At 50.0% G+C, this 23,175-nt stretch overlaps 7 protein-coding genes and 1 non-coding gene across 8 annotated transcripts; 4 read left to right on the forward strand and 4 right to left on the reverse strand.

Annotated features, from left to right (window-relative positions):
- Positions 1-1,293: 1,293 nt before the first annotated feature.
- FMAN_09258 (putative LAP3-member of the GAL regulon) lies at positions 1,294-2,859 on the reverse strand (the record flags this gene model as incomplete). The annotated part of the gene is made up of 2 exons (XM_041830079.1): positions 1,294-2,596; positions 2,648-2,859. 2 exons carry the CDS (start codon positions 2,857-2,859, stop codon positions 1,294-1,296), a joined length of 1,515 nt encoding a protein of 504 aa, XP_041680778.1.
- Positions 2,860-3,742: 883 nt separating this feature from the next.
- Positions 3,743-6,306, reverse strand: FMAN_09259 (putative woronin body major protein precursor; the record flags this gene model as incomplete). Its single annotated transcript, XM_041830080.1, has 4 exons — positions 3,743-4,305; positions 4,368-4,993; positions 5,576-5,883; positions 5,935-6,306. 4 exons carry the CDS (start codon positions 6,304-6,306, stop codon positions 3,743-3,745), a joined length of 1,869 nt encoding a protein of 622 aa, XP_041680779.1.
- A 2,832-nt stretch (positions 6,307-9,138) lies between these two features.
- FMAN_09260 (uncharacterized protein) lies at positions 9,139-12,472 on the forward strand (the record flags this gene model as incomplete). Its single annotated transcript, XM_041830081.1, has 3 exons — positions 9,139-9,171; positions 9,227-9,541; positions 9,593-12,472. 3 exons carry the CDS (start codon positions 9,139-9,141, stop codon positions 12,470-12,472), a joined length of 3,228 nt encoding a protein of 1,075 aa, XP_041680780.1.
- A 191-nt stretch (positions 12,473-12,663) lies between these two features.
- FMAN_09261 (uncharacterized protein) lies at positions 12,664-15,119 on the reverse strand (the record flags this gene model as incomplete). The annotated part of the gene is made up of 2 exons (XM_041830082.1): positions 12,664-12,987; positions 13,044-15,119. The coding sequence occupies 2 exons, from the start codon at positions 15,117-15,119 to the stop codon at positions 12,664-12,666; spliced, it is 2,400 nt and encodes a 799-aa protein (XP_041680781.1).
- A 908-nt stretch (positions 15,120-16,027) lies between these two features.
- FMAN_09262 (uncharacterized protein) lies at positions 16,028-17,218 on the reverse strand (the record flags this gene model as incomplete). The annotated part of the gene is made up of 2 exons (XM_041830083.1): positions 16,028-16,882; positions 16,946-17,218. 2 exons carry the CDS (start codon positions 17,216-17,218, stop codon positions 16,028-16,030), a joined length of 1,128 nt encoding a protein of 375 aa, XP_041680782.1.
- A 1,413-nt stretch (positions 17,219-18,631) lies between these two features.
- FMAN_09263 (uncharacterized protein) lies at positions 18,632-20,135 on the forward strand (the record flags this gene model as incomplete). The annotated part of the gene is made up of 3 exons (XM_041830084.1): positions 18,632-19,358; positions 19,410-19,614; positions 19,670-20,135. The coding sequence occupies 3 exons, from the start codon at positions 18,632-18,634 to the stop codon at positions 20,133-20,135; spliced, it is 1,398 nt and encodes a 465-aa protein (XP_041680783.1).
- Positions 20,136-21,272: 1,137 nt separating this feature from the next.
- Positions 21,273-22,806, forward strand: FMAN_09264 (uncharacterized protein; the record flags this gene model as incomplete). The annotated part of the gene is made up of 5 exons (XM_041830085.1): positions 21,273-21,557; positions 21,603-21,648; positions 21,696-22,367; positions 22,423-22,688; positions 22,747-22,806. The coding sequence occupies 5 exons, from the start codon at positions 21,273-21,275 to the stop codon at positions 22,804-22,806; spliced, it is 1,329 nt and encodes a 442-aa protein (XP_041680784.1).
- Positions 22,807-23,031: 225 nt separating this feature from the next.
- tRNA lies at positions 23,032-23,113 on the forward strand. Its single transcript is given in 2 exon segments — positions 23,032-23,067; positions 23,079-23,113. It is a non-coding gene; the product is annotated as a tRNA-Gly (tRNA).
- Positions 23,114-23,175: the final 62 nt, after the last annotated feature.

Below are 23,175 nucleotides of genomic sequence, written 5' to 3' on the forward strand. Positions count from 1 at the left end.
AAAGAAAAAGAGAGAAAAACATATTAATTCAGTTATTTGTCACTGTCGAAACCATCGGCTTCTAGTCCCAGTACGAGAGAGTTGTTAGGTCGGGGAGTCTTTGATAAGAACAGCTTTATATACCTCCGATCAGCATCAATGTTATTTATTCAGTGCATTTGATTGGCGCCATCCTTATGAGAGTACTAGTAAACCCGGAGCGATAGCTTTTTAAACACCTATGTTAGGAGCATTGTACCTTCGGGTATGAGTAATCGAGAACTATGAGACCATTCATGTGGCTGGTCAATGTTTGCACTACTGAAACTCGAAAACTCGGCCTACCTTTTCAACCCGGGACCTCAGAGCTTTCCTGACGGCCGATGGGTTTCCTCACTCCTAATCCTGCAACGGTAGAGGGGTCCTGCTGCTCACACAACATATCTACATGGCAGCCGTTCACGTTCATAGTACACCCAAACCGAGCCTCCTGAACTCCAAAAGAGTTACCTACGATAGTTTCTTCCATCGGACAGACACTCCAGGGGCAATCTAAACATAGTCAACTTTTGGAACTCGAATACTAATGAGAGCAAGCACTGAACTCAAACCACAAGACTATGTGGGAGGAAAGGGCCTAGGGAAGGTGAACGTGCTCAAGAAAACGCCTTGGAGTAAGAACGCGTCCACAAGCCTTCTCAAGAGAAGACCTTTCCTGAAACTAACTTGCCACCTGAAGCCCAGAACTTTCCGGGACTATTGCTTCCACAGTGCTATGAACTCTCCAATGCCCGCCAGACCATCTCGAAATGAGGCTTCTCGTACTGAAACGAATTCAAACACAGAGGGGGGCTGCTTTTGAAGATACACAACCTGTGAAACAATTGCAGAACATCTGGGAGGAATCGAGTTGCGTGTCATACAACCGGCCGTCTTCTCGTGGAGAGATCACAAGCAAGCATGAGTTATGTTCTCAGTCACACTCCAATTGCAGAGTAGATTGCCATCAAGGTGCCATAAAAAGATACCGACACTGGATTGCAAGAGAAGCTCCATCATACTATACTCCCTAATACTCCCATGGTCATCTTCTCGGGGATATTGCTTGTCATTACTTGAATACAACAATAATCAGGACCTGGTAACCGACCCACGAATGATTCCATGGCAGGTTTCAAGGAGCACGGTTATTCTACGACCGTTAGGAGGCTGTTTAAACTATGTTCATTCTCTGGCAAGCATCGATCTGATACAAAAAGGAGTCTCAATGTCGTCTCGTAGCAATAGCTTCGCATCCTCAACAAGAACGCTCACTTAGGCCAGGGCGCCCATAGGATCCCATGGCGGGAGAACAATCGCTTCCTTCTTGAGCACATCACGAACCTCCTTGCTGCAGAAGCGAGGGTCTACAACAGCCTGATAAACAAACTCGTCGAGCCAAGCATCACTCATAACAAACCATCCTTTGTCACCAGCCGCAGTACCCCAACTGTTCTGCACTCTCCAACGGACAGGCTTGCCCGTCTCCTCGTCCAGATGAACTGCAGTCAACACCATAGCGTGGGTCATCTGGCTCTCCTGTGTCGTCAACCGCTGTGCTTTGCTCATGCCGAGCAAGCTAGTGTTGAAACCAAGTTCGTAGTCGATGAGGTCGAGGTCCATAATGCCTGACTTGGAGTCGGAGAACTTGCCCACGTCGCTGCCGAAGAAGATGGGCAGACCAGCCTTGAGCATCTTGATGCATGTTCCTTTGAGGGTATCGATATCAACGTTCACGTAACTCACGCCACGTCCACCCACGATGTTACCAAGTCGTGAAACAGAGAGGAGAGAGAGTGGCTCGTGCCGAGGATCGTCCACAAGTGAGATCATACTCTCGATGGTGCTGGAAGTGATGCGGAAATCGGAACTATATATGTTCTTGGCGAACTCTTTAGGTGTAGCCTTGAGCTGATGTGACTTGCCATTCTTGTCGTTGTACTGCCAGGTGAAGGTTTCCTCGGAGCTTGGTGGTGGCCCAAGGAGAAGAGTCATGATGAGAGAGATCTCACGGAGCATTTTGTCTTTCGCCGACGAGAGTGTGGTAGCTGTGACACCACTCTTAGAGTTAATCAGACCCCGTAGCTTGAGTGCGAATTCACGAAGCTTGGTCTTGATAACACTATTAAGAATGCCGGAGCTCTGGGCATTCCATGTATCAGGGTAGAGTGTCTGAGGTACTAGACCATACTTCTCGACCAGGTTATAGACCATGTCCCACTGGCCACCATCAGAAACGATGTCGCCCAGTAAGGTTTGAACGACACGTCCTTCGAGATCCTCTCCTGCGGTATCGATGATCTGTTCCAGGAACCAGTTTGACTTTTCAAGCTTATCCCAGAAGAAGAGATACTGCTGTGAGAGCTCAAAGCTCTCGAGATTATATCGCTTCATGATGGCAACTCGGAACACGTTTGTGGAGGCAAACAACCAGCAGCGGCCGCTTGAGCGCTGGTTCGTGATCGGATCTCCCTCGAATGGGATCTTGACATTATAGATCTGCTGGTCTGCGATTTCGATCGGCAGCGAAGTGAGCACCTGTCTCGGGTTTGCTGAGCTCAGTGCCGTGAGTGCGAGTCTCGGTGGATGTTAGCCTGGATAGGAGCGCCCTGGCAGCGGGAAACCTCACTTATTCTTGGGATCTTTGAGAATAGCAGACTGCCAGGACTCGAGGACATGGACAGATAGACCTTGAGCCTCGCGAGTCAAGGGTCCGACCGTACCCTTCTCAGCGTCGCTGCTAATTTCGACGTATTCATCATCCTCCTGGAGCTGGAGACTACGGAGGCGCTCCATGACAGCCTTCTCATGAAGTGTTGGCTTTGATGGTTGAGCACCCATGATCACTTTAATACACGAGGTTGCGGGAGGTGATGGATGGTTTGGAGAAGTGAATGTGTAAGAGAAGAAATTGTGCGCTATCAAGGTTTAATGAGAACTTGTGACAGAGTTTCGTCACGCGCTGTCTCATCAAGCATGAGCTTGCGTGATTGATTATCAGGCTGTAGGTAGGTACCCATCCATCTAAGCTTTGTATTACGTTAGCCTCGCGCGGGGAAACACCTTGATGATAAGAGCTATCTATACATGCAACATGCCTTGACCACCACGACCATCATTAACATTATGAACAGAGCTCGAATAAATACTCATTATATATAGTAAAAAAAAAAAAAGACACTCACCAGAAGAATAATGAATAAAGCCAAAAGGTCACTGAACAATAAGCTAGAGGACGGCAGTTGAAATGTAGGGTAGCATAGACTTGGAGGTGTCGGCACGTCTGGGCCGCGTCTCAAGCAACAGGGAGGCAGCATGTTTCCGTATATGGTTAGTACAGAGAACCTTGAGAGCTCAGTTGCCACTCCTTACAGTCACTCAGAGAGCAAAATGGTGGGACACAGACGTTTAGCTTTATGTAGATGCGGAATCAATTGACAATTACTACAGTCCATGTACAGAACTTTCCCATCTACGCAAAAGACTCCAATATTTCCAGCTAGCCAACATGATTTATCCAATCTCGACACAAACAAACTTGAACCATCTTGATACATACAACAGATCCCCAGGAAACTTGACATTGTACAGGTGACTCAGGACAGCCTGGACCTACTCCTCATGATCGAGGTAAGCCCAGTAGTGCTGTTCATCAACTCATTATGATGTTGGGAAATAGTCGCGTTACAAGCGGCTGCCCGTCTTCAGAAAACAGTAAACACGCTTACAGGCGAGAGCCGTGGATGACCTTCATGTCAACGGCGAGCTCACGAGAACCGTCGTTGAGGACGAGGACACGGACGGAGCCACGGCCAGACTCGAAAGCGCTGTGGAGGCGGGAGTAGAGGTTGGACTGGTCAATGACGGGGAGACCCTGCTTGACGTCACCAGTCTCGGTCATGGCAACGATTTGACCCTCCTGCATGTCGAGGACACGGTACTGCTTGAAGACAGGGCCGAGCATGGACTGAACGACAACGCTAGGGGCAGGGTTGGAGATGAAAGAGGACTCCTCGTGGAGCTGCTTGGTGAAGAGATCGACACCAAGGTAGCGGTACTGACCGGTGGCAGAGGAGGTAGAGATGCGGATGACCTGGCAGGGACGGCCCTGGAGCATCAAGAAGTCACCCAGACGGATGTGGTGGCAGGGGATGCTGACGGTGTTGAGAAGGCAGTCAGCAGAGGGACGGGGACCCTCGTGGATGTCAATCTCAATATCGCGACGACCTCCATGGGCGATGCGATCACCGAGCTTGTGAGCACCGGCGCGGAAAGAGTTGTATTGACCTGCTGACAAGTTAGCCTGGACTGTTCGCGAATTCATTACTACGAGATTGGTATCAACTTACCGTCGTCGTCGTAGTAACCCATCTTGGACTTGGTGTTGTCGACCTTGGTAGTTTCGACGGTTTCTTCAGTGAATCTCACGTCCTTCTTGTTAGATGGACGAGCAACAGGTGTGTCAACGGTGAAGTTGTTGACCTGAGTTGTCTTGGTATCGCGGTACTGAGGCTGGGAAGAGCGGCCGTCAACAGTGAAGTTGTTGATTTCTGTCTTCTCAGAAGTGTACTGAGGTCGGGAAGAACGGCCGTCAACAGTGAAGTTGTTAAACTCGGTCTTCTCGGTCTGGTTGTACTGAGGGCGAGATGAGCGTCCGTCAACGGTGAAGTTGTTGATTTCAGTCTTCTCGGAGGAGTAGAATTGGGGAGCGGGTCGGCCTTCAACGGTGTAGTTGTTGGCTTGGAAGTTGTCTTGAGTTTGGTAGTGAGAGTGAGAGTGAGAGTGGGAAGTAGGGTCTTCAGTGGAAAAGGCTTGGGCAGGGCGGTAACGCTGGCGGTATTCACGTTCAGCGAGATCGATGGGGGTGGAGTAGTAGGGATGACGGTGGGTGTCGACCTCTACGTGAGTGTGAGAAGTTTGGTATTGGGAGGGTGGTTGGTACTGAGAGGGTTGGTATTGAGAGGGAGGTTCAGGTCTGGATTTGTCTGGGTTAGCTGATGGATGTCTATAGTATCTCGCTTGCGTATCATATGGCAACGGGAGGCGGGCGGCCCCTGAGGTAACTCCACCGCCTTGCTCAGGCCAGAGGGCTTAAGCGCACTAGTGGACCGGGGATGTGAAGCAAAAGCAAATTGGGTACCCAGCCAAGCTGAGGTGGTTGGCGCGGTAGCGTACATGGGTAGGGGTGTGATGTGAGACGGTGTGTGGTGAGATGTGATGTGATGAATTGAGATGGCTGGGGGGACTCAAGGGGCCGCCGAAGCGCCTGTGATGAGTGTGGGTTGTGGCCAGCCGAGTTGAGGAAAGCGAAAGTGAAAATCGGACTGCGGAGGAAATGCTCAGGGGGGAAACGACAATTGCTACCGTCACAAGTGATAGGAGACATGCTTTGACGTGTTCCACCGGATCAACATGAGCGACAGAGAACTGCCTTGACCCGGAGAGCTATGATTTCCCAGGCCATTGCGGACTCGTCTCATACGGTCGGCAAATAGGTAGAAAACGTGTAATATCGAACAAAACCAGGGGGCCAAGTAAGTTGTAAAATCGGACATACCGTCGCGAGTCTTCACGGATAGTAAAGTGTTCTTCTTCGTGCTCGAATTTCTGGACACCGGGACGGCGGTAACGTTCTTCTTCACGCGTAATACGGACCTCTTCTTCGCTAAAGCGTTGCTCTCCGCGAGGAGGAACCTGTTCGGCGGTGACAGAGACAGAAGAGTATTGACCTTCCCGTCCGGCTTGGGGCTGTTGGGGCTTGATCTCAACCTCTTCGTGGGTTTTTGTTTCGGTAACGGTCTGGGTATGGGATTCGGATTCCCGATATGTCGATGGGAAGATGCTGAAGGGAACGGGGACGCGAGCCTCAAAGTCCAGATTTGCGACTTTTGATGGCGCGAGAGAAGCTTCTCATACAACCTTCCGAAACTCGAAAGGAAGACAAGAAGTTCTCTGGCTCTTGTTCCTAGAAACAAAAGTCGAAGAGAATGGAAAAGAATCGGTAGATGGCGAGCGAGGGCCTTCAGTCGTTCTTTTCTTCTTGTCTGGTTGAGGTTTTGTTTTGACGAAGTTGATGTGGATGGCGATAATTGGAGGGAGTAGGAGGAGAAGAGGGACCGAACAGGACGCAGAACGAAACTGGGCTTTTGAAGACGGGGGCAGGATTGGACGACTTGAGCCAGACTGAGCGTTGTGTTGCTCCCTCGGCAGCGCTGTGTCCTGTTGATCCGTTCTGTCCTGTTCTGTCCCAGCGACCCAGCCCTTTCTCACGCACTTTGCCCTCTCCATCGTTTTACCTCGTTCTCTCACCCCCATGGGCGTGTCGATTGTCTCTGGCTTGTTGTCGCCGATTGCTTGTTTACCACTCGTCTTGTTTACTTCCCAGGGGGTCAATATGTCGTTCTATTTACCTCTTACCAAATCGAGTATAAGCTCAACACCTAAGCCCCGTATGTGGTAGTGCTCCCCACCCACTCTCATTATTGCAGCCCCGTCTTGGCTCCGGAGTACCACTTTTATCCCTTCCTCCTGCGTCTCAGCCAGAGACATTCAGCCAGCCATCGAAGCTCTCGAAGCTCTTTGCCTTATCTGACCTAGCCTGACCTTAGCTTCAGCCAGTCATGAAGAGGCCAGCTACCTAGCTGTCCGCGTCGTCAGCACAGGTTGCACAGCTATCCGCCCATCCTGTTCCACGCAGTTCCTCTTCCAGCTCTGATCTTCTCTCGCCCTTGCACGTATCCGAAGGGCCCATGCTCTGATGTCTGATGGCTCCCAACTGCCAACTCCTGACATCAACAGTAATAATAGAAAGTGGAACACAACCCCATACGAGAGATGGGACATTGCATCCGTCACCGCTCAGCAGCCATTGAGCCTGGGAGACTGTGATAAGCGGCATCCCGTCATTTCAAAGCCTGGGGTCGAAGGTCTTCCCCTGCCTTCACATTCGTCTTAAAGCTCTCCGTCTGTCTACCCGTACCAGTGCTCCGTTCCTGGCAATTGGAAGAGCCTAGCAAAACAACAAAACAATGACTGTCCAGTTAGAGTTCCTCTTGAACGCCACATAAGCACCATGTTTAATCAGGGGGCGGGGAGCAGCATCGAGGCACTCTGAGCGCTACCACACAGTATCCCCAACCACTCGTTTATCATTTCACCAAATGGCTTTCTGTCTGATTGACGGAACTCGAAAGATGATAAGGACTGCCCATTCTGAAAGTGCCGAACTGCACCACCCACTTCCTGTATTCAATCAAGATTGGCCGGAGAATGAATGACAAGCGCGGAAACGGAATCAAGTCCTCAGACCTCAGTGATAGATACCCAGTTGGCCAACGGCGCGACGGCTGTTTGAGGGGCTCATGCAAGTTGTAGCCTTTGTCCCATTGGCTGCCATGTGAAATCCCAACCTCCCCAATTTAAGTAACTTTCGAATGGTTCAAATCAGCACACACCAGCTTTCGTTCAGCTGCAGCGGAAGTGGATGATCAGGCATGCATGAAATCAGTCGTAATGAGCCTGCCGTTGCTGTCGTGGAAGCCAACCATTGGACCTTGAAGCAACGTTTTATGCAAATGCATTAATTAGTGCAAATTCTGTTCAGTGGTAGAGTGATCGTTCCCCAAACAGTCATGACTGAAGTACTGTACGGATAAAGCCTTGCCTCGGTAACAGTTTGGCCTCAGAAACTGACGTTGGGTGTCAAGCTGGCCTCCTTGCTTTCATCAGTTTCAGAGGCTCCTACCGTAGCTACTAGTACCTACTTAGCCCGTGTTTGAAATCCTGCCGGCTCATCACGTCGTTCGTTGGCTGCAAGAAGTTTTGCCCTTACTGCATTCAATGCATTATAACTGTAATCATTGACGTCTGACAACGTCCAATTGATTGCATGCTCTTCTATTACAGTGCCCTCATGTGATTTCCGCTGACGAAGCACAGTCTATTATTTCATGGTTAGTCCGGATAGATACTCACAATCAATAGATCAACAAACTTAGTAGGCTTCTATTGAAATACGCCAAGCCTTGGTGTGGTCTCGGTTTCTGGTTGCTGTGACAACTAGAAAGCAGAAGCAATTTGCTGACTATGGATCCTTATTTGAGTTGTTAATTTGCGACCTGGGTCTGATAATCTCAGGCCACCACTAGCCTCTGGCGTCAGCCTTCATCCCAGCCGCGGTTCGAGATTTGTACCCCGTGCGTAACGCGATTCGCGAGCGGCTTTGCTGTTGCATTGAATGGATCGATTGATTTGAAGTTTACTGGTAGCACTCCGTACGTAGTCAACAAACTGAACAGAGTTCCTCGGCCCAACGGCATCTGCTGGATTCTCACGTGTGTCCTTCTGCCAAATTCCGCGGCCGAGTTCTTGGAGGCTTGTATTGTGCCGATGCCGTTTTCTGAGACAAATCTGGGGTAAGTCGTACATACATTATCCGTACGTGACGATGCGTTACGCGTGTTATCAGGACCCCGATGAAGATGCTAATGCAAGTCTGATGCGCATTTTCAGATTCTATTTTCTGCATATTCCATCGATTTCACTGGGCTCCAATAGTAGTATTTCTACGAATTAGGAATTCCCCAACTGTTGCTGCAATGTGTATACATAGTTCTCCATGTTGCCTTGATGTCTGGATCACACGATACGGCTTATTTAGTAAGACGGTCCAGTGCGTTTCCTCTGTGGATTGGATGAGACCCTCGTACGGGCATCAGCCGATTTTCGTTTTTTATATAAATCGCTGAAGCTTCCCCCGTCCTCCTCAACCTAGTAGTAGCCACACGCGTAGAAGGACTAACGTTATCAGGATCAACTCTAGTCCGAGGTTTTTGAAGCATCTAAGGTGTCGAAGCCATTCAGAACGAGGAGCATACCTAGTGTATTGGCCTGAAAGATTCTTTCCTGTTTATAAGATCAAGCTTCAATGGCAAGATCCTCGTTGAATGCCTCGGTGGTTCATACATATAATGAAATTCAGTCACGTGTCGCCCGGATGATGTCAGCATCGTGCCCCTCCAACTACCCCACGACAACCAAGTTGCCCGCGATGATGATGTCGCTAGTATAGCTTGAGATTTTCATGATTGTATAACGCTGTTTTGAGCGAAACACTTGAAAATGAAGCAAAGATTCTCTTCTTTGGATGTTAAAGTAGGTCTTTTACCGAAGCTCCTACCTTGAACTGTTTCCTAATTATTGAACCAAGATCATTGCACATGAGCTCCAGGAACGACTGGTGACTCTTCGACTCTCCAACGTGTACGATCTTTCGTCCAAGATTCTCCTGCTCAAGTTTGCGAAACCAGACAACAAAAAGCAGCTTGTCATTGACACGGGCTTCCGCTGCCACTTGACGAAATTCGCGCGTACAACTGCTGCGGCCCCTTCCGCTTTTGTTGCACGTTTAAGAAAGTTTCTCAAGACCAGACGGTTGACGTCAGTTAGACAAGTGGGCACCGATCGAGTTCTCGAATTCGAGTTCAGCGATGGCCAATACAGATTGTTCTTGGAGTTTTTTGCTGTGCGTCAATTGCCCTACGATCCAGAAAAGCCACTGACCTTTATGTCTTAGAGTGGTAACATTATTCTCACGGATGCCGACTTGAAGATCCTTGCCCTCGCAAGAACCGTTTCAGAAGGTGAAGGTCAAGAACCTCAGCGAGTCGGCCTACAATATTCCCTGGAAAACAGGCAGAACTTTGGCGGAATACCTCCTTTGACAAAAGAAAGGGTACAAGATGCCCTAAAGACTGCCGTGGAAAAGGCAGCCGCCGCTACTGCATCATCAAAGAAGCAGAAGGGTAAGCCTGGTGGTGATCTGAGAAAGAGTTTGGCTGTATCAATTACAGAGTTGCCTCCAGTGCTTGTAGACCACTGCCTGCACACAAATAATTTCGACACTACTATCAAGCCTGATGAAATACTGGCCAATGAAACGCTGCTGGCTGAGTTGGTCAAGTCACTTCAAGAGGCCAGACAAAGTGTGGAAGAGCTCACCAGCTCAGAAGCATGCACTGGCTACATATTCGCGAAACGTAGGGAAAGCACCGAGGGAGCAGAGGCCAGTGATGAATCTAAGACACAGCGTGACAATCTTTTATACGAAGATTTTCATCCGTTTGTCCCCTACAAACTCAAAAAGGACCCCACCATTGAGATCCTTGAATTCACAGGATACAATGAGACAGTTGACGAATTTTTCTCATCTCTAGAGGGTCAGAGACTGGAGTCCCGACTAAGCGAGCGAGAAGCAGCTGCGAAGCGCAAGTTGGAGGCCGCGCGAAATGAGCAGAGCAAACGAATCGAAGGGCTTCAAGAGGCCCAGGCCCTCAACTTTCGTAAAGCCGCCGCCATTGAAGCGAACGCTGAACGAGTTCAAGAAGCTATGGATGCTGTCAATGGATTACTCAGCCAAGGAATGGACTGGGTAGATGTTGGCAAATTGGTGGAACGCGAGAAGAAACGGCACAACCCCGTTGCTGAGATTATCAAACTTCCTCTAAATCTTGCCGAGAATCTCATTACGCTTGAGCTGGCCGAGGAAGAATTCGAGCCAGAGGAAGACGACCCCTACGAAACGGACGACGACAGCACCCTTGGTGACGATGAAGGTACATCGACAGCAAAGGCAAAACAGGCCAACAAAGCCCTAAGTGTGGAAATCAACCTTGGACTTAGCCCTTGGAGCAATGCTCGAGAGTATTTTGACCAGCGGAAGACGGCCGCCGTAAAGGAAGAAAAGACCCAGCAGCAGGCCTCAAGAGCCCTGAAGAATGCAGAGCAAAAAATCACTGAGGATCTCAAAAAAGGGCTGAAACAGGAAAAGGCACTGCTTCAACCAATTCGCAAACCAATGTGGTTTGAGAAATTCATTTGGTTTATCTCATCCGATGGATATCTTGTGATCGGAGGCAAAGATGCCCAGCAAAATGAGATGATCTACAAGAAGTATCTCCGGAAAGGAGATGTATACTGCCACGCAGATCTACATGGGGCATCGAGTGTTATCATCAAGAACAACCCAAAAACTCCTGATGCGCCCATTCCCCCAGCAACACTGTCCCAGGCCGGATCACTCGCGGTGTGCTCGTCGAATGCTTGGGACTCGAAAGCAGGCATGTCTGCATGGTGGGTAAACGCTGATCAAGTTTCCAAATCTGCACCGACAGGCGAATTCCTACCGGCAGGAAGTTTCATGGTCAGGGGAAAGAAGAATTTTCTGCCTCCAGCTCAACTTCTACTAGGTCTAGGTGTTGCATTTAAGATCAGCGAGGAGAGCAAAGCCAAGCATGTTAAGCATCGCCTTCACGATGCCAAATCTGCCGGTGGCGATGATGCTTCGGCAGCAGCGCCGCCGCAAACAGAAGACAGGGCAGGCGATCTGAGTGAACTTGAAGGAGAACAATCAGCCGAACCTTCTGACAATGAATCCGAAGACGAACAACGAGACGAAGAGTTACGTGACAACCCCCTCCAAGCTTTCGGTAAGGATGAAGACCGCAACGACGAAGCTGAACAGGCCGAAGAAGGCTTGTCTGATCTCAAGATCGCGGATGACACAGCCAACGAGGCTCATATTCAAGAAGTGGCGAAACTAGATGAAAATGAAGCAGTGGGAGTAGAAGCAGAAGAGCGCGAAGACGATGAGTCAGTTAGACCGGACGACGAGACAGCTGGTAAGCCAGTTGACACAAGACCGAAGAATAACGGTCCTAGCTCTTCGAAGAAAGGTCCCCCCAAGCGAGGCCAGAAGGGCAAGGCGAAGAAGATCGCCTCAAAGTATAAGCATCAAGATGAGGAAGATCGAGCTGCCGCAGAAGCTTTGATCGGGGCAACAGTTGGACAAAAGAAGGCTGAAGCCGAGGCAAAAGCTAAGGCGGACCGTGAGCTCGAGCTCGCTGCTGCTAAAGAGCGACGCCGCGCGCAGCACCAACGAGAGCAGAAAGAGACAGCCGAACACGAGGAGATTCGACGTGTTATGATGGAGGAAGGTGTTGATATTCTTGATGAGGATGAAGCCAGCCAGATGACTGTGCTTGACTCCATTGTTGGCACGCCTCTTCCGGGAGATGAGATCATAGAGATCATCCCTGTTTGTGCTCCTTGGAACGCTCTCGGACGCTACAAGTACAAAGCGAAGTTGCAGCCCGGCGCGACCAAGAAGGGCAAGGCAGTTAAAGAGGTTCTCGATCGTTGGAAGGCAGCTTCTACCAAGAAGGGTGTTGTTGACGAAACCGCTCGTGATACTGAAAGGATGTGGCCGCGTGAAGTTGAGCTTATCAAGGCGCTCAAGCCTGAAGAGACATTCAACGTCGTACCGGTCGGTAAAGTGAGGGTCATGATGGCGGGTGGTACTGGCGGAAATGCTGCTGGAGGCGGAAGTGGTAGCAAGAAGGGTGCAGGCGGAAAAGGGAAGGGCGGAAGAGGAGGCAAGGGTTCGAAGAGATCATAAGCAGCGAACAAACGTTCATATTAGCATCAAGTTGAAGAAAATGAGTTGAGGTTGAAGTACATATAGAGTGCTATTTCTAGAAAACCCAGTAACGTATTGCCATGATGTCCAAGTGCTGCAAAAGATGGGCAGCTCTTCCATGTCACACACAATTCCTTATATTATTCATGAAATCATAAATCATAACTTGCTCATCTCACGCTATAGCTGACCTTGTCAAATTTTCTGACGTCGTCAGGCATACGTGCAATACACAATTCACCACAGAATTCGCCCCATTCACCACTCGTCGCATCGCGAACGGCGTCTCTCATGCCCCTACCATAGCGCTCCCGGAAGGCTTGCTTCACAGCGCGCATGTGGTGTGGATCCCAGTGGTATCGAACGAGACGCGAGATGAGCAGCTCACGGCGAAGGCCATCTTTACGAGACGCTGAGGTGGCGTGATGGATGAGGAGGGCATCACGAACAGGACGATTGATAACACCATTGAGGATGTGGGCTAAGAGTTCACCCTGGACAATGTTAGTATTAATTTATCAATTGCAAAGGAGGAAACGCCAGGCCTTACCACAAGATTTCCGCTCTTCTTGAGAGCGTCGCGAGCAAAATTGGAGCGATGTTGTCGCTCATATTCCTGCAGAATGGCGCGTAGATGAGAGTCGCTTCGAAGTATGATGATGTTGATCATCGCCGTCTCGCCACCCTTTTCGGACCTCACAGATCGACGCAAGTCAGCCACGTCCTGGTCAACAAGAGCATAGTCAATTGGCACAAGTCGACCATAATGATCGTATTCCTCCATGCGCCGCTCTTCCAAAACAAGGAGAACAGCCTTTTTGAACTTGTCTTCTTTAAGTTCTTCCTTCATACACTTGACGAGGCTGTTGTCATATTTCTTATCTGTGAATGCATCCTTGATGTAACGTATTTCACCATTGGTGCGTCCCATAAGAGACTCAATGAGAAGCTCCCTGCGAGTCTTGTCGCCCTGATACCAGAAGTTGGCCCAGTACGCCTCGCTCTCCCACATGCCGAGAGCAACGGAGTAGCAGGCCTTCATCAATAGCGGATCTTCGTCTTTGAGACGAGCACGAATATGCTTGGCGATGTTCACACCTTTGCGCTCAGAACCCGTCTTGACAAGTGCCTTGTAATCCGCGCGAAGCTTCATCACTTGGTCGTGCGTCAAGCTTGGTAGGATTTCAATGAGTGGCTCGGTCTCGGGACGGCGGCTCCCCTTGAGGGCTTGTGCAAGTTGAGTGGTGATATCTTCGGAGTCATGGAAGCGGGCACGTCGGCTACGGCGTCTGCTATCGCCCTCATTATCAGAACCCAATGGAGAGAGCGCCTCAAGAGCTTTATTGTCATCGCTTGAGTACTTTGAGGCTAGCAGTAGAGGAGACGGCATGGGCGAACAGTCCTGATAAGTACCATAGTATGACTCGAGCATGGGCGACGGAGGTGCATTGGCGAGAGATGCGCCAGCCAGTCCGCTGGCGGCCAAGCCTCCCACAGTCAGCCCAGTGTTGATGCTGAGACCTGACATTCTCTCACTGGGGGGCTGAGGGGACTTGTCTTTTCGGCTTCGGTGCTTGTCCCTAGACCGCGATCTGTGACCATCCCTTGATCGTGATCTATGCCGGTGGTGTTTGTCTACTCCCAGAGTATCTCGTGGAGGCGACTTATCTCTCCGGCGTGATCGTGATCTGTCGCGCGACTTCTCGCGCTTTCGGCTACTCGAGTCGACAGTCAAGCGGTCCGAGCTACCTCGGGGACCGGAAGACCTATCCCTGCGTCGGTCACGGTGTTTCTCATCGTCGCGGCTTCGAGGCTCAACGGTCATGACGTTGGCACTTGAGCCGTAGGTGTCGTCGTATCGTGCATCTTCCCTTGTCTTGCGTGAACCATACTGGTCAACGGATGGATTTCCGGTTTCTCGATGAGAATATCCGTAGGGTGGTTGTTGCGCATAGTACGAGTCTTCAGCACCTGGGGGAGGGTTATATGTAGTCATAACCTGGCTAGCAGTTGACGGAGCTCCGGTGGCCTTTCCATAAGCCAAGTCCGAAGAGTCTTTAGGTCGCACAGGCACGGGAGGCTTTCCGTAGGCCAAGCCATCGTCATCCTTGTCCTTCTCCTTGTCGTTGCCTGAAGATCCAGTGAGCTTGCGCATGTACTTCTGTGGCAGGAAGCTAAATTTGTCTTCGTCTTCCTTAGCATGAGGCTCTGCATTTTGAATGTATGGGTCTCTATCTTTCTCGCGGCGGCGGTCATCTGGGAAGGCTCCTGGAAGGCTGCTGTCGACCCTTTCGTGTGAGGAACGATATGGCGAGTCTCTTGGCGGAGAAGCGGTTCGAGCGGCTCGATAAGTGGGCGGCTGAGGGTCGTAGCTGTACTGAGATGAGTTTCCGGGAACCACAGGATAGATTCCTCCCTCTTCGGGATACGGTAGGGCGCCGCTTGCTTGCGGTGCGCCTGGGCGACTATAGCGATCATTGAGATCATCCTCTGGATAGATGTAACTTGGCTCGCGATTATCGCTGTAGGAAGGGCGCTCAGGTGCGACATCGCTCCTTGAACGACGGTCACGAGAGCGAGATCGAGAGCGATCCTTGCGGGACCGGTCATCAGGCTTGAGAGACATGGTCTCAGTTTCGTCGTGTTCTGTTTTTGTTCTGGAGAGGCAAAGAGCTCAGCTGTTGAAACGGAAGCGGGGATCTTTGGTTTGGAGGCAGGGGGGTCTCAGTCTCGGGTCAAGAGGGGCGCCAACTGAGAGAGGTTTTCAGCAGCAAGACAGACTGAGTAGCAAGAGTGCGACGATGAGGAGAGGCGCTTATTATGAAGAAATGGACAAGTTCGAGAGAAGATGCCCAATTGAGCAGTAAACTCAGCATTTATTAAATGGTCACACGCCGCCTTGTGCGTCAATGGCGGGCGGACCGGGAGAATGGAGGGGCTGAATGAGACCTGACCTGCAGCAACATCCATACATACATGCGTAGCTACGGTGCCTACTCCTGCTGTGCTTGGACCTGGAGCTCTTGGAATATTCTCTTATTAGTGGACGAAGGGGGCCGGAGAGATCGTCATAGGGCCAGAAGGACATGGGTCACACAGGGAAGCGAAAGAAATGCCCACAGGGCAGACCAGTTAAACAGTTGCTGAGGGGCTCAATGGAGGGAGATCGGGGGACCCCGAGCGCTAAGAGCGTTCACCGTGCCGCTTGCTGGGGTTTGGTGGTGGCTGTCACAGAGGCTGAGAACAACGTATTGTCCCGTTCTTGCGGGGCAGATGCAGGTGAGAACGAGGAAGAAACATGATGTGACTGGACTGGATTGGAGGATCCAAATGTGTTTTATTGATTACCTATTCGGTTGACCATTGCGAGGCAGTGTAAGAAAGTTGAATGCTGTGATGTTGTGTTCTCTGCACCACTGCCCGTGTTTGGTCGATAGGTAGGTCAGAACCATGGGTCGAAACCCCTGCTGAGACGAGGCATTCGTCTTGAGAAAGTTCCTATCATGGCCGCGAATCATCTGAGATCATCTAAATCTATTCTTGCGGCACTCGTTCACCTCGCTGGAAGACATATAACGCTTCATCCTTCCCAGGAAAGGATGGCAACGCTATCTTTACTACCATAGTCCAATCCTCATGTTCCTTCGCCATGAACTCATCCATGGTGACTCCCTTGAATCCTGTGTAACCGTTCCGATTCTGCGTGCCCACTACTGCGATAGTGTCGCCGCCAAAGGCAGAAACCAGTTTCCGCGTAAATTCTCCCTCAATGCCGCCACCAACACCTCCACCAACAACAGGATACACAAGCAAGAGAACCATGCCTTCACCGTTCGAATTCTTGCGTAACCACTTCGCGCCGTCCGATATGATTGTGTCGTTGACCCAGTTGACTCTCCATTCGCTCTGCATGTTATCCACCGCATGCACTGTGAGGCCGTAGCGTCGGAGCATATAGGACCAATAACCATTGCCAGAACCGATGTCGACAATCGGGCGCCTGTCAGACAGAATTTTCAGGATAGCCAGGCTCTCGTGAGTTGGTGTTGCGCAGCCAAAGTGATGCATGAAAATTGGAAGAACATGATGGGACATTGGGACACGTTCTGATGCCAGGCAAGGGCCGCACCATTCAAGAGAGTGACATGACCACATCCAGAAGTCGAGATAGGGATTTGCGCTGGGCGGCTTCTTGCTCTTGGGGATAGTGAGTTTCGTTACAAGCCCAGGGTGCAGATACCGCTTGCTCTCAAGGTTGGCTGCGACTTCACGCCTTATGGAATCCTTCTTAGCATTTGTTCCTAGATTCTTGAGAAACGCAGCAGTAGCTGTTGATGGTCTGAAGATAGAGGTGTATGCCTCAATGTCAGCTTGAGGAGGCGGCTCTCTCTACATGTATGTTAGTTTCACAAATTATCACTCCTCGGACATTGCCCATAGGTAAGTTCTTACAGGTGAGCCATCTTCATTGCGATACCACGCGTGTAATCCGTTGACACCTCCAAGGTTGACTACTGACTGGACCTGGGCAAGTTTCACACTTGCCACGGCATGGTATGTATAGGGATCCGGATCAGGGAGTTGGAAAAGCACTCGACTGGCGTTGAAGAGATCATTTTTCAACAGGTGGTTCAAGGCCTCTCTCTGACGGTCGGCATCCTCAATGAGTTCATCTGGATTGAAAGATGGGCTTCCAACACAGTGAACGAACCTGGATTGGGGCATCTTGAGGGTTAATAATGGCAACCTATCGAGAGATCACCCACAACAAGTGCCTCGGTTCGATATGGATGACGTTATACTGTTGGCATAGAATTGAGTTAGCCATGGGTGGTAGGCATTCTGCGAAGCCTCTCCCAAGGTGGACACAAACTAACTTAGCACCTTGCTAAGCCCACCCTGGCTGCCCTGACACAACAATGCAATTGGATATCTACTACGGAGTATTAAATATTATTTCCATTTTATAAGCCAGAAGGCCATCATATCGCGATGTTATCCCTCGGACCATTTGTCGCGGAGCAGTCCTGCACCCCGACCCCGAATAGAAATTCGGTCTGACGTATCATTTATGAGCGGTTTCGCTCATTTGTCGCACTACGTTGGTTGCCCCCAGGCATAGTATAGTAGGTGCGCTGTCGTTGGTTGGGATCCGTTGGTTTGCTTGCTTTTTACCGACCTCGATACCGAAGCTGGTAATGGATCCATGGCTAACAATGCACTTGGAGCCCCCCTCGAAAATTACCAAGTCATGCCTATTCTTTGTTTTGACTTCTTCGAATTTGGGTACTCAAGTGCATCGTGCTTGTTTGTGATGGCTAGAACTTCTATCGCCAGCGTAGTTCACTGGTAGTACAGAGCCAAATGATAGAGTTCCGTACTAAGGGGGCGCCTGGCAGCCTGGCTGGAACAGTCTCTCGCTTTCTAATTCTAATTGGCATGGCGGTAATCTGCCACCCGACCTCTTGGCACGATCTGTGCCGCGCCTTGATTTATTAGTGTGATACAATGGATGGTTGGATCGCCGTCGGGGCGGGTGTGGACAACCTCACTGGCGCTTGGGTTAAGAAATCAACGCTACCGCCTGCCACCTGCCACTACAGCCCCACAAGCTCAATGTAAGTCAACCGACCCTACCTACCTACCTACCTACCTACCTACCTACCTTACCTGCCCGCTGCCTTTATCCATTGCAGGACGCGCCTCGTAAAGTCTCCCTTCTCCATCTACAGATGCTTCTGCGCTTGAATCCATCGTCTTGGATCTATCTTCGATCATCTTGTTGATGTGGCCTTGAAAGCAAAACCCCCGTCTGGTTCAATTACTGTGCTCAAATTTCCAAAGGGAGCCCCCTGTATTCAGATCACCCTGCTCCGTACCAAACTTGCCTTGGTCGACCCTAAAACAACCTTGCTTCGTCATCGGAAGACTACAACACTTTCGACCGCCTCTCCAATTGCCCCCCCCTTGGCAAAATTCAGAGAATCGTCATTAAACACTCCCTGTGTTGCAATTATCATAGCATATATTTCACTTCACTCCAGAGCTGTTCTTTCGGAGTCACAAAGAACACCAAACAGACTATTGCTCTTTGGTTATATCCGTCTTCCTCCCGGCTCTTGTTCGTTCTGGAATAAGATGGACCCAGAACCACAGAGCCAGACACAGGCATTCCCGCCTTCTACCCGAGGAGACACTACGAAACACGATGGCAAGCCAATTGATGCTAAACAATCAGAGGCCAGCGATCAAGCGAATGCCAAAGCAAGCATATCAGTTCCATCTGGAGCCGGCATTGCCGAACAGAGAACTCCTGGCGGCAGCACTGAGCTCCCATTGCAACCAGCAAAACCCTTCGACATCTTCAAAGACGTGTATGGAGTTAGTCGTACGCCAGGCTCCCCAAGTTCAGATACAGAGAACCAGCATCGACCCATCACGTCTCCTCTTACTCACCCCAATGGTGTCTCCATGTTTCCAGGACTGTCAGTTACGGAGCAAGAAGCCATGTCTCGACAAGCTTTTGCACAGGCGGAAGACAACATTGTTGCCGATAGTGACGAATACAGTTCCATAGGTGATGCCGGATCTGATGCCGGATACGGGAGCGACAATATGAGCACTGCAAGTACATCCATCGGGTCGTCTGTTCGGGACTACATGTTTGAGAATGGTCGTCGCTACCATAGCTTCCGGGCCGGTGCCTACAACTTCCCCAACGACGACATAGAACAAGAGAGGGAGGACATGAAACATGCAATGGTGAGACTTCTCTCGGGCCAGAAATTACATTTTGCGCCAATAGACGAAAATCCGCAAAACATACTTGATATTGGAACTGGCACAGGAATCTGGGCAATCGAAAGTAAGGCCAATTCTCTTTTCATTTTCGTCTCAGTAACTAATAGTACAATAGTGGGAGAACAATACCCCAGTGCTCATGTCCTAGGCATCGATTTATCACCCATCCAACCGACATGGTTGCCGCCCAATGTTCACTTCATGGTTGACGATGTTGAGTCTCCTTGGCTTCATCCTCAGAATCATTTTGACTATGTACACTCTCGGCACACAGTTCAAGGCATTAAAGACTGGCCTCAACTTTTTAGTAATGCTCTCCAGTAAGTGTCAACTCTGTCAGAGCCAGATCCTTGGATTGTACTTACACGATCTCAGGCATATCAAGCCTGGAGGCTGGATGGAACTCCAAGAAATTCATCATTATCCCCACCATGCAAGAACAGGAGACGCTGTCCCGCCACACGAGCACCCAGTCGCACAGTATTGGACATACATTAATGAGGGATTAGCACAGCTTGGCGTAGACTTCCCTGCGGCAGCAGGAGGTAAACTGGCTACAAAAATGCAGGCAGCTGGCTTCGTGAACGTCACGGAACGGATATTCCATGTGCCTCTTGGGACTTGGCCCAAGAATCAAGTGCTTAAGACTGTCGGACTGTACTGGCGCACCATACTGACGGATGGCTTACAAGCAATCGCATTGGGCCCCATGTCAAGGGGCATGGGCTGGAGTCGCGAGCAGATTGAGGTGTTTCTTGTCGATGTGCGAAGGGCGTATAGCGACCATACGTCCCTTTTGTATATGCCTATGCACATTGTCTATGGGCAAAAGCCATACTAAATCGTCGAACAGAATCAGAGTACACAAACGAATCAAAGTCACCACGCGTTCAAAGAAATTACAAGGACATACCAAGTCGACAGCCCTATTATGGTGCAAGGTATCGTGTGGCCGCTAAGGATGCAAGATGGAATGGAGGCGGACGCTATGCTATCTACCCGATAGAACTGGTCGTGGTCTTGGCTGTCTATGGCCAAGCCTCAATGAGAAAAGAGCGCTAGCACTGAGGTATTTGGCCTCGACATCTGATTAATCAACCTTTGCCATCATACGGACACATCAATCTGGACGACGACTGGGGTCGAAAAGATTGATCACCCACAGCAAGTGCAGCTTGTTGGACAGATATTCTGGACACAGAAGTTCAGTCAACAACTGAAGATTGCACGTGATTTCTTGATTTTCGTCCAGGGTTCTACATGAAACATGCCTGTCGGTCATGGGTCCTCAGCTGTTGTTGATGCACGAAACATTTCTACATAGGACAGGAGAACTTCCCCACGATGCAGAGGAGCAGGCGTTTCCGTTCCAGACGTGCGATTATTAGGGAACAAGACTGCACGACCCAAAAGCTCCGCGAAAGACGCTTGGTGTTTTTGACGGAGGATGACGGCTTGTAGTAGATTTACTTATGCAGCCAAGCTTCGTGCCACCAGTACCAGCACTTGCTAGCTTCCGTGCTAGCTTGTGGAGAAACTAGGAACATATTTTTAATCTAACCAAACCTGTGTTATCGTAACTACGCACCCCAGCATTTAATGTACTGTAGAGCTCCCAGGCCATGTCTCGACTCGACCTTCAGGGATTAAAACCACAGCTTGCAGGACACACACCAATCATGACGACTTTAGAACCAAGCGCGGAATTCAGGCTTTACGCACCTCGCCACATGTTCCACTGGCGTTTTGAGGAATGATAGTGGGTGCGGGTGGGTAGACTTGTTCATGCCGCCCATGCCTTGAGCAGAACAGCTCATGTATCCTCGCTACCTTGTTTGTACCCGCATTGGTCATGATCATAGTCTAAGGTCTAGAGTCAAATTGGGGCCATGATGGACAACAATGATGTATAAAACCGCGCATCCCCACGTCGCTTTGCAACAAGGACTAGGGAACACGACCATTTCACTTGTTCAACATGGCTGAATCACACATTTCGTCCCATTCGCAGAGCCCGCAAAGCCTGGACACATCTCTCATGGTGCAGCTAGCTAGGAAAATTACTGAAGAGACGGAAAAGCTCGATGGGTATTTCAAGGCCAATGGTCTTCAGGACTTGGGTTTCGATGTCAATGCCCCTGGAGATCTCCCAAAGCTGCCGGATGATATACAGAAAAGTCGCATAGAGATCTCCTCTGCAACCAAACAGCTCGAGCTTCTTGTTCGGGGACCCAGAGAAACTGTCAGATGGGGCATATGGAGTGTAAGCTTGCCGCCTGTGCATTGGCCCAAGTACTAACACGAAAAGTATCTTGACGCCTTGAGCCTCCACATATTGAACAGCTATGGAATTCGTGAGCTCACCAAACCTGATTTTGTCTTCATATCTAATCCTGAATAGCCAATCTCGTACCTCTGGAGGGATCTATTGCTTTGGCGGAACTCCAAAGCAAGACTGGACTGGATCGCATAAACCTGGCTCGCGCTCTTCGTCATGCTATGACAAATAAGATTTTCCAGGAGCCGACGCCGGGGTTCATAGCACACACTGCCGCATCAAAGATGCTTGCTCAGGACGCCAGTCTCCAAGCCTGGGTAGGGTTGAATGGAGAGGATTTCCTACCAGCCGGGGCCCATACCTTGGAGGCTCTTCGTGCCGACCCAGAGGCGACCTCACTCACACGGACCGGCTTCAACTATGCATGGGGGACAGTGGATAAAGAGCCGATGTTTGCAACATTCGGCAAAGACCCTCCCAGAGGAAAGCGATTTGCAGAGGCTATGGCAAGCCTGACAGGCGGCGAGGGCTATGAGGTTCGCTACCTCGTCGATAGCTACGACTTTTCCGAAATCAACAACAACAAAGGCACATTGGTGGATGTCGGTGGTTCCCATGGCTTCGTGTGCGTCGATCTAGCCAAGAAATGGGATAACATGAAATTCGTGGTGCAAGATTTAGCAAAGACAATCAGCAGCGCCCCAGAGCCGATATGCGCAGATCAAGAGGTAGCTCAACGCATATCTCTTCAGGTCCATGATTTCTTTACTGAGCAGCCAGTCAAGGATGCCGATGGTGAGATTGACACAATTTACTCCTCGAGTTTCCCCCCCTTACTAACACAACCAAGCGTACTACTTCCGCTGGATACTCCATAACTACTCAACCCCATATGCCGTCAAGATCCTCAAAAACCTAGTCCCAGCTCTCAAACCGGGTGCGCGTATCATAATTAACGATCATTGTCTCCGTGAGCCGGGGGCTGAAAACTACTGGGATGAAAAAGTCATGCGGAGTATGGACCTGTTGATGTTGACCTTGTTGAATGCCCAAGAGCGGACAGAAAAGGAGTTTGAAGAGCTCTTTAGGGCTGCCGACGAGCGCTTCGTGTTCAAAGTAAGTCACCGAAACGCTTTGCCTCTGACTGCCGTGTATACTGATATATCTTTTAAAGGGTGTAAGCAGACCGGAGGGATGTAGGATGAGCATTATCGAGGCAGTTTGGCAGCCTTGAATGGGAACGACGTGTTTGAGAGGCAACAATTTTCGACGAAGGAGATGGCAATAAAGACATTAGTACACAAGAATGATATAGGTCAAGGAATGCAGAGAGAGACTGCCCGGATACCTGAATGTTTTGGTACTGAATGATAGTTCTCGGGAATCCATGAATCGTTAGGTTAGCAGCAGCTGCAAATAGCCTTCATTTAGGCGAATAATGGCACCGTTCCATAACAAAGCGTAATTGGTTTAGTGGTAAAATTCTCCGTTGCCATTCGAGCAGCGTCGGGGAGCCCTGGGTTCGATTCCCAGATTACGCATTGTTTTTTGCTCATTTTTGGAAGCTCATTCTTTGTCTTTCTATTTGAACATGTTTTTGGTT

Source organism: Fusarium mangiferae, assembly GCF_900044065.1.
Source record: "Fusarium mangiferae strain MRC7560 genome assembly, contig: FMAN_scaffold004, whole genome shotgun sequence".
NCBI classification, from domain to species: domain Eukaryota; kingdom Fungi; phylum Ascomycota; class Sordariomycetes; order Hypocreales; family Nectriaceae; genus Fusarium; species Fusarium mangiferae.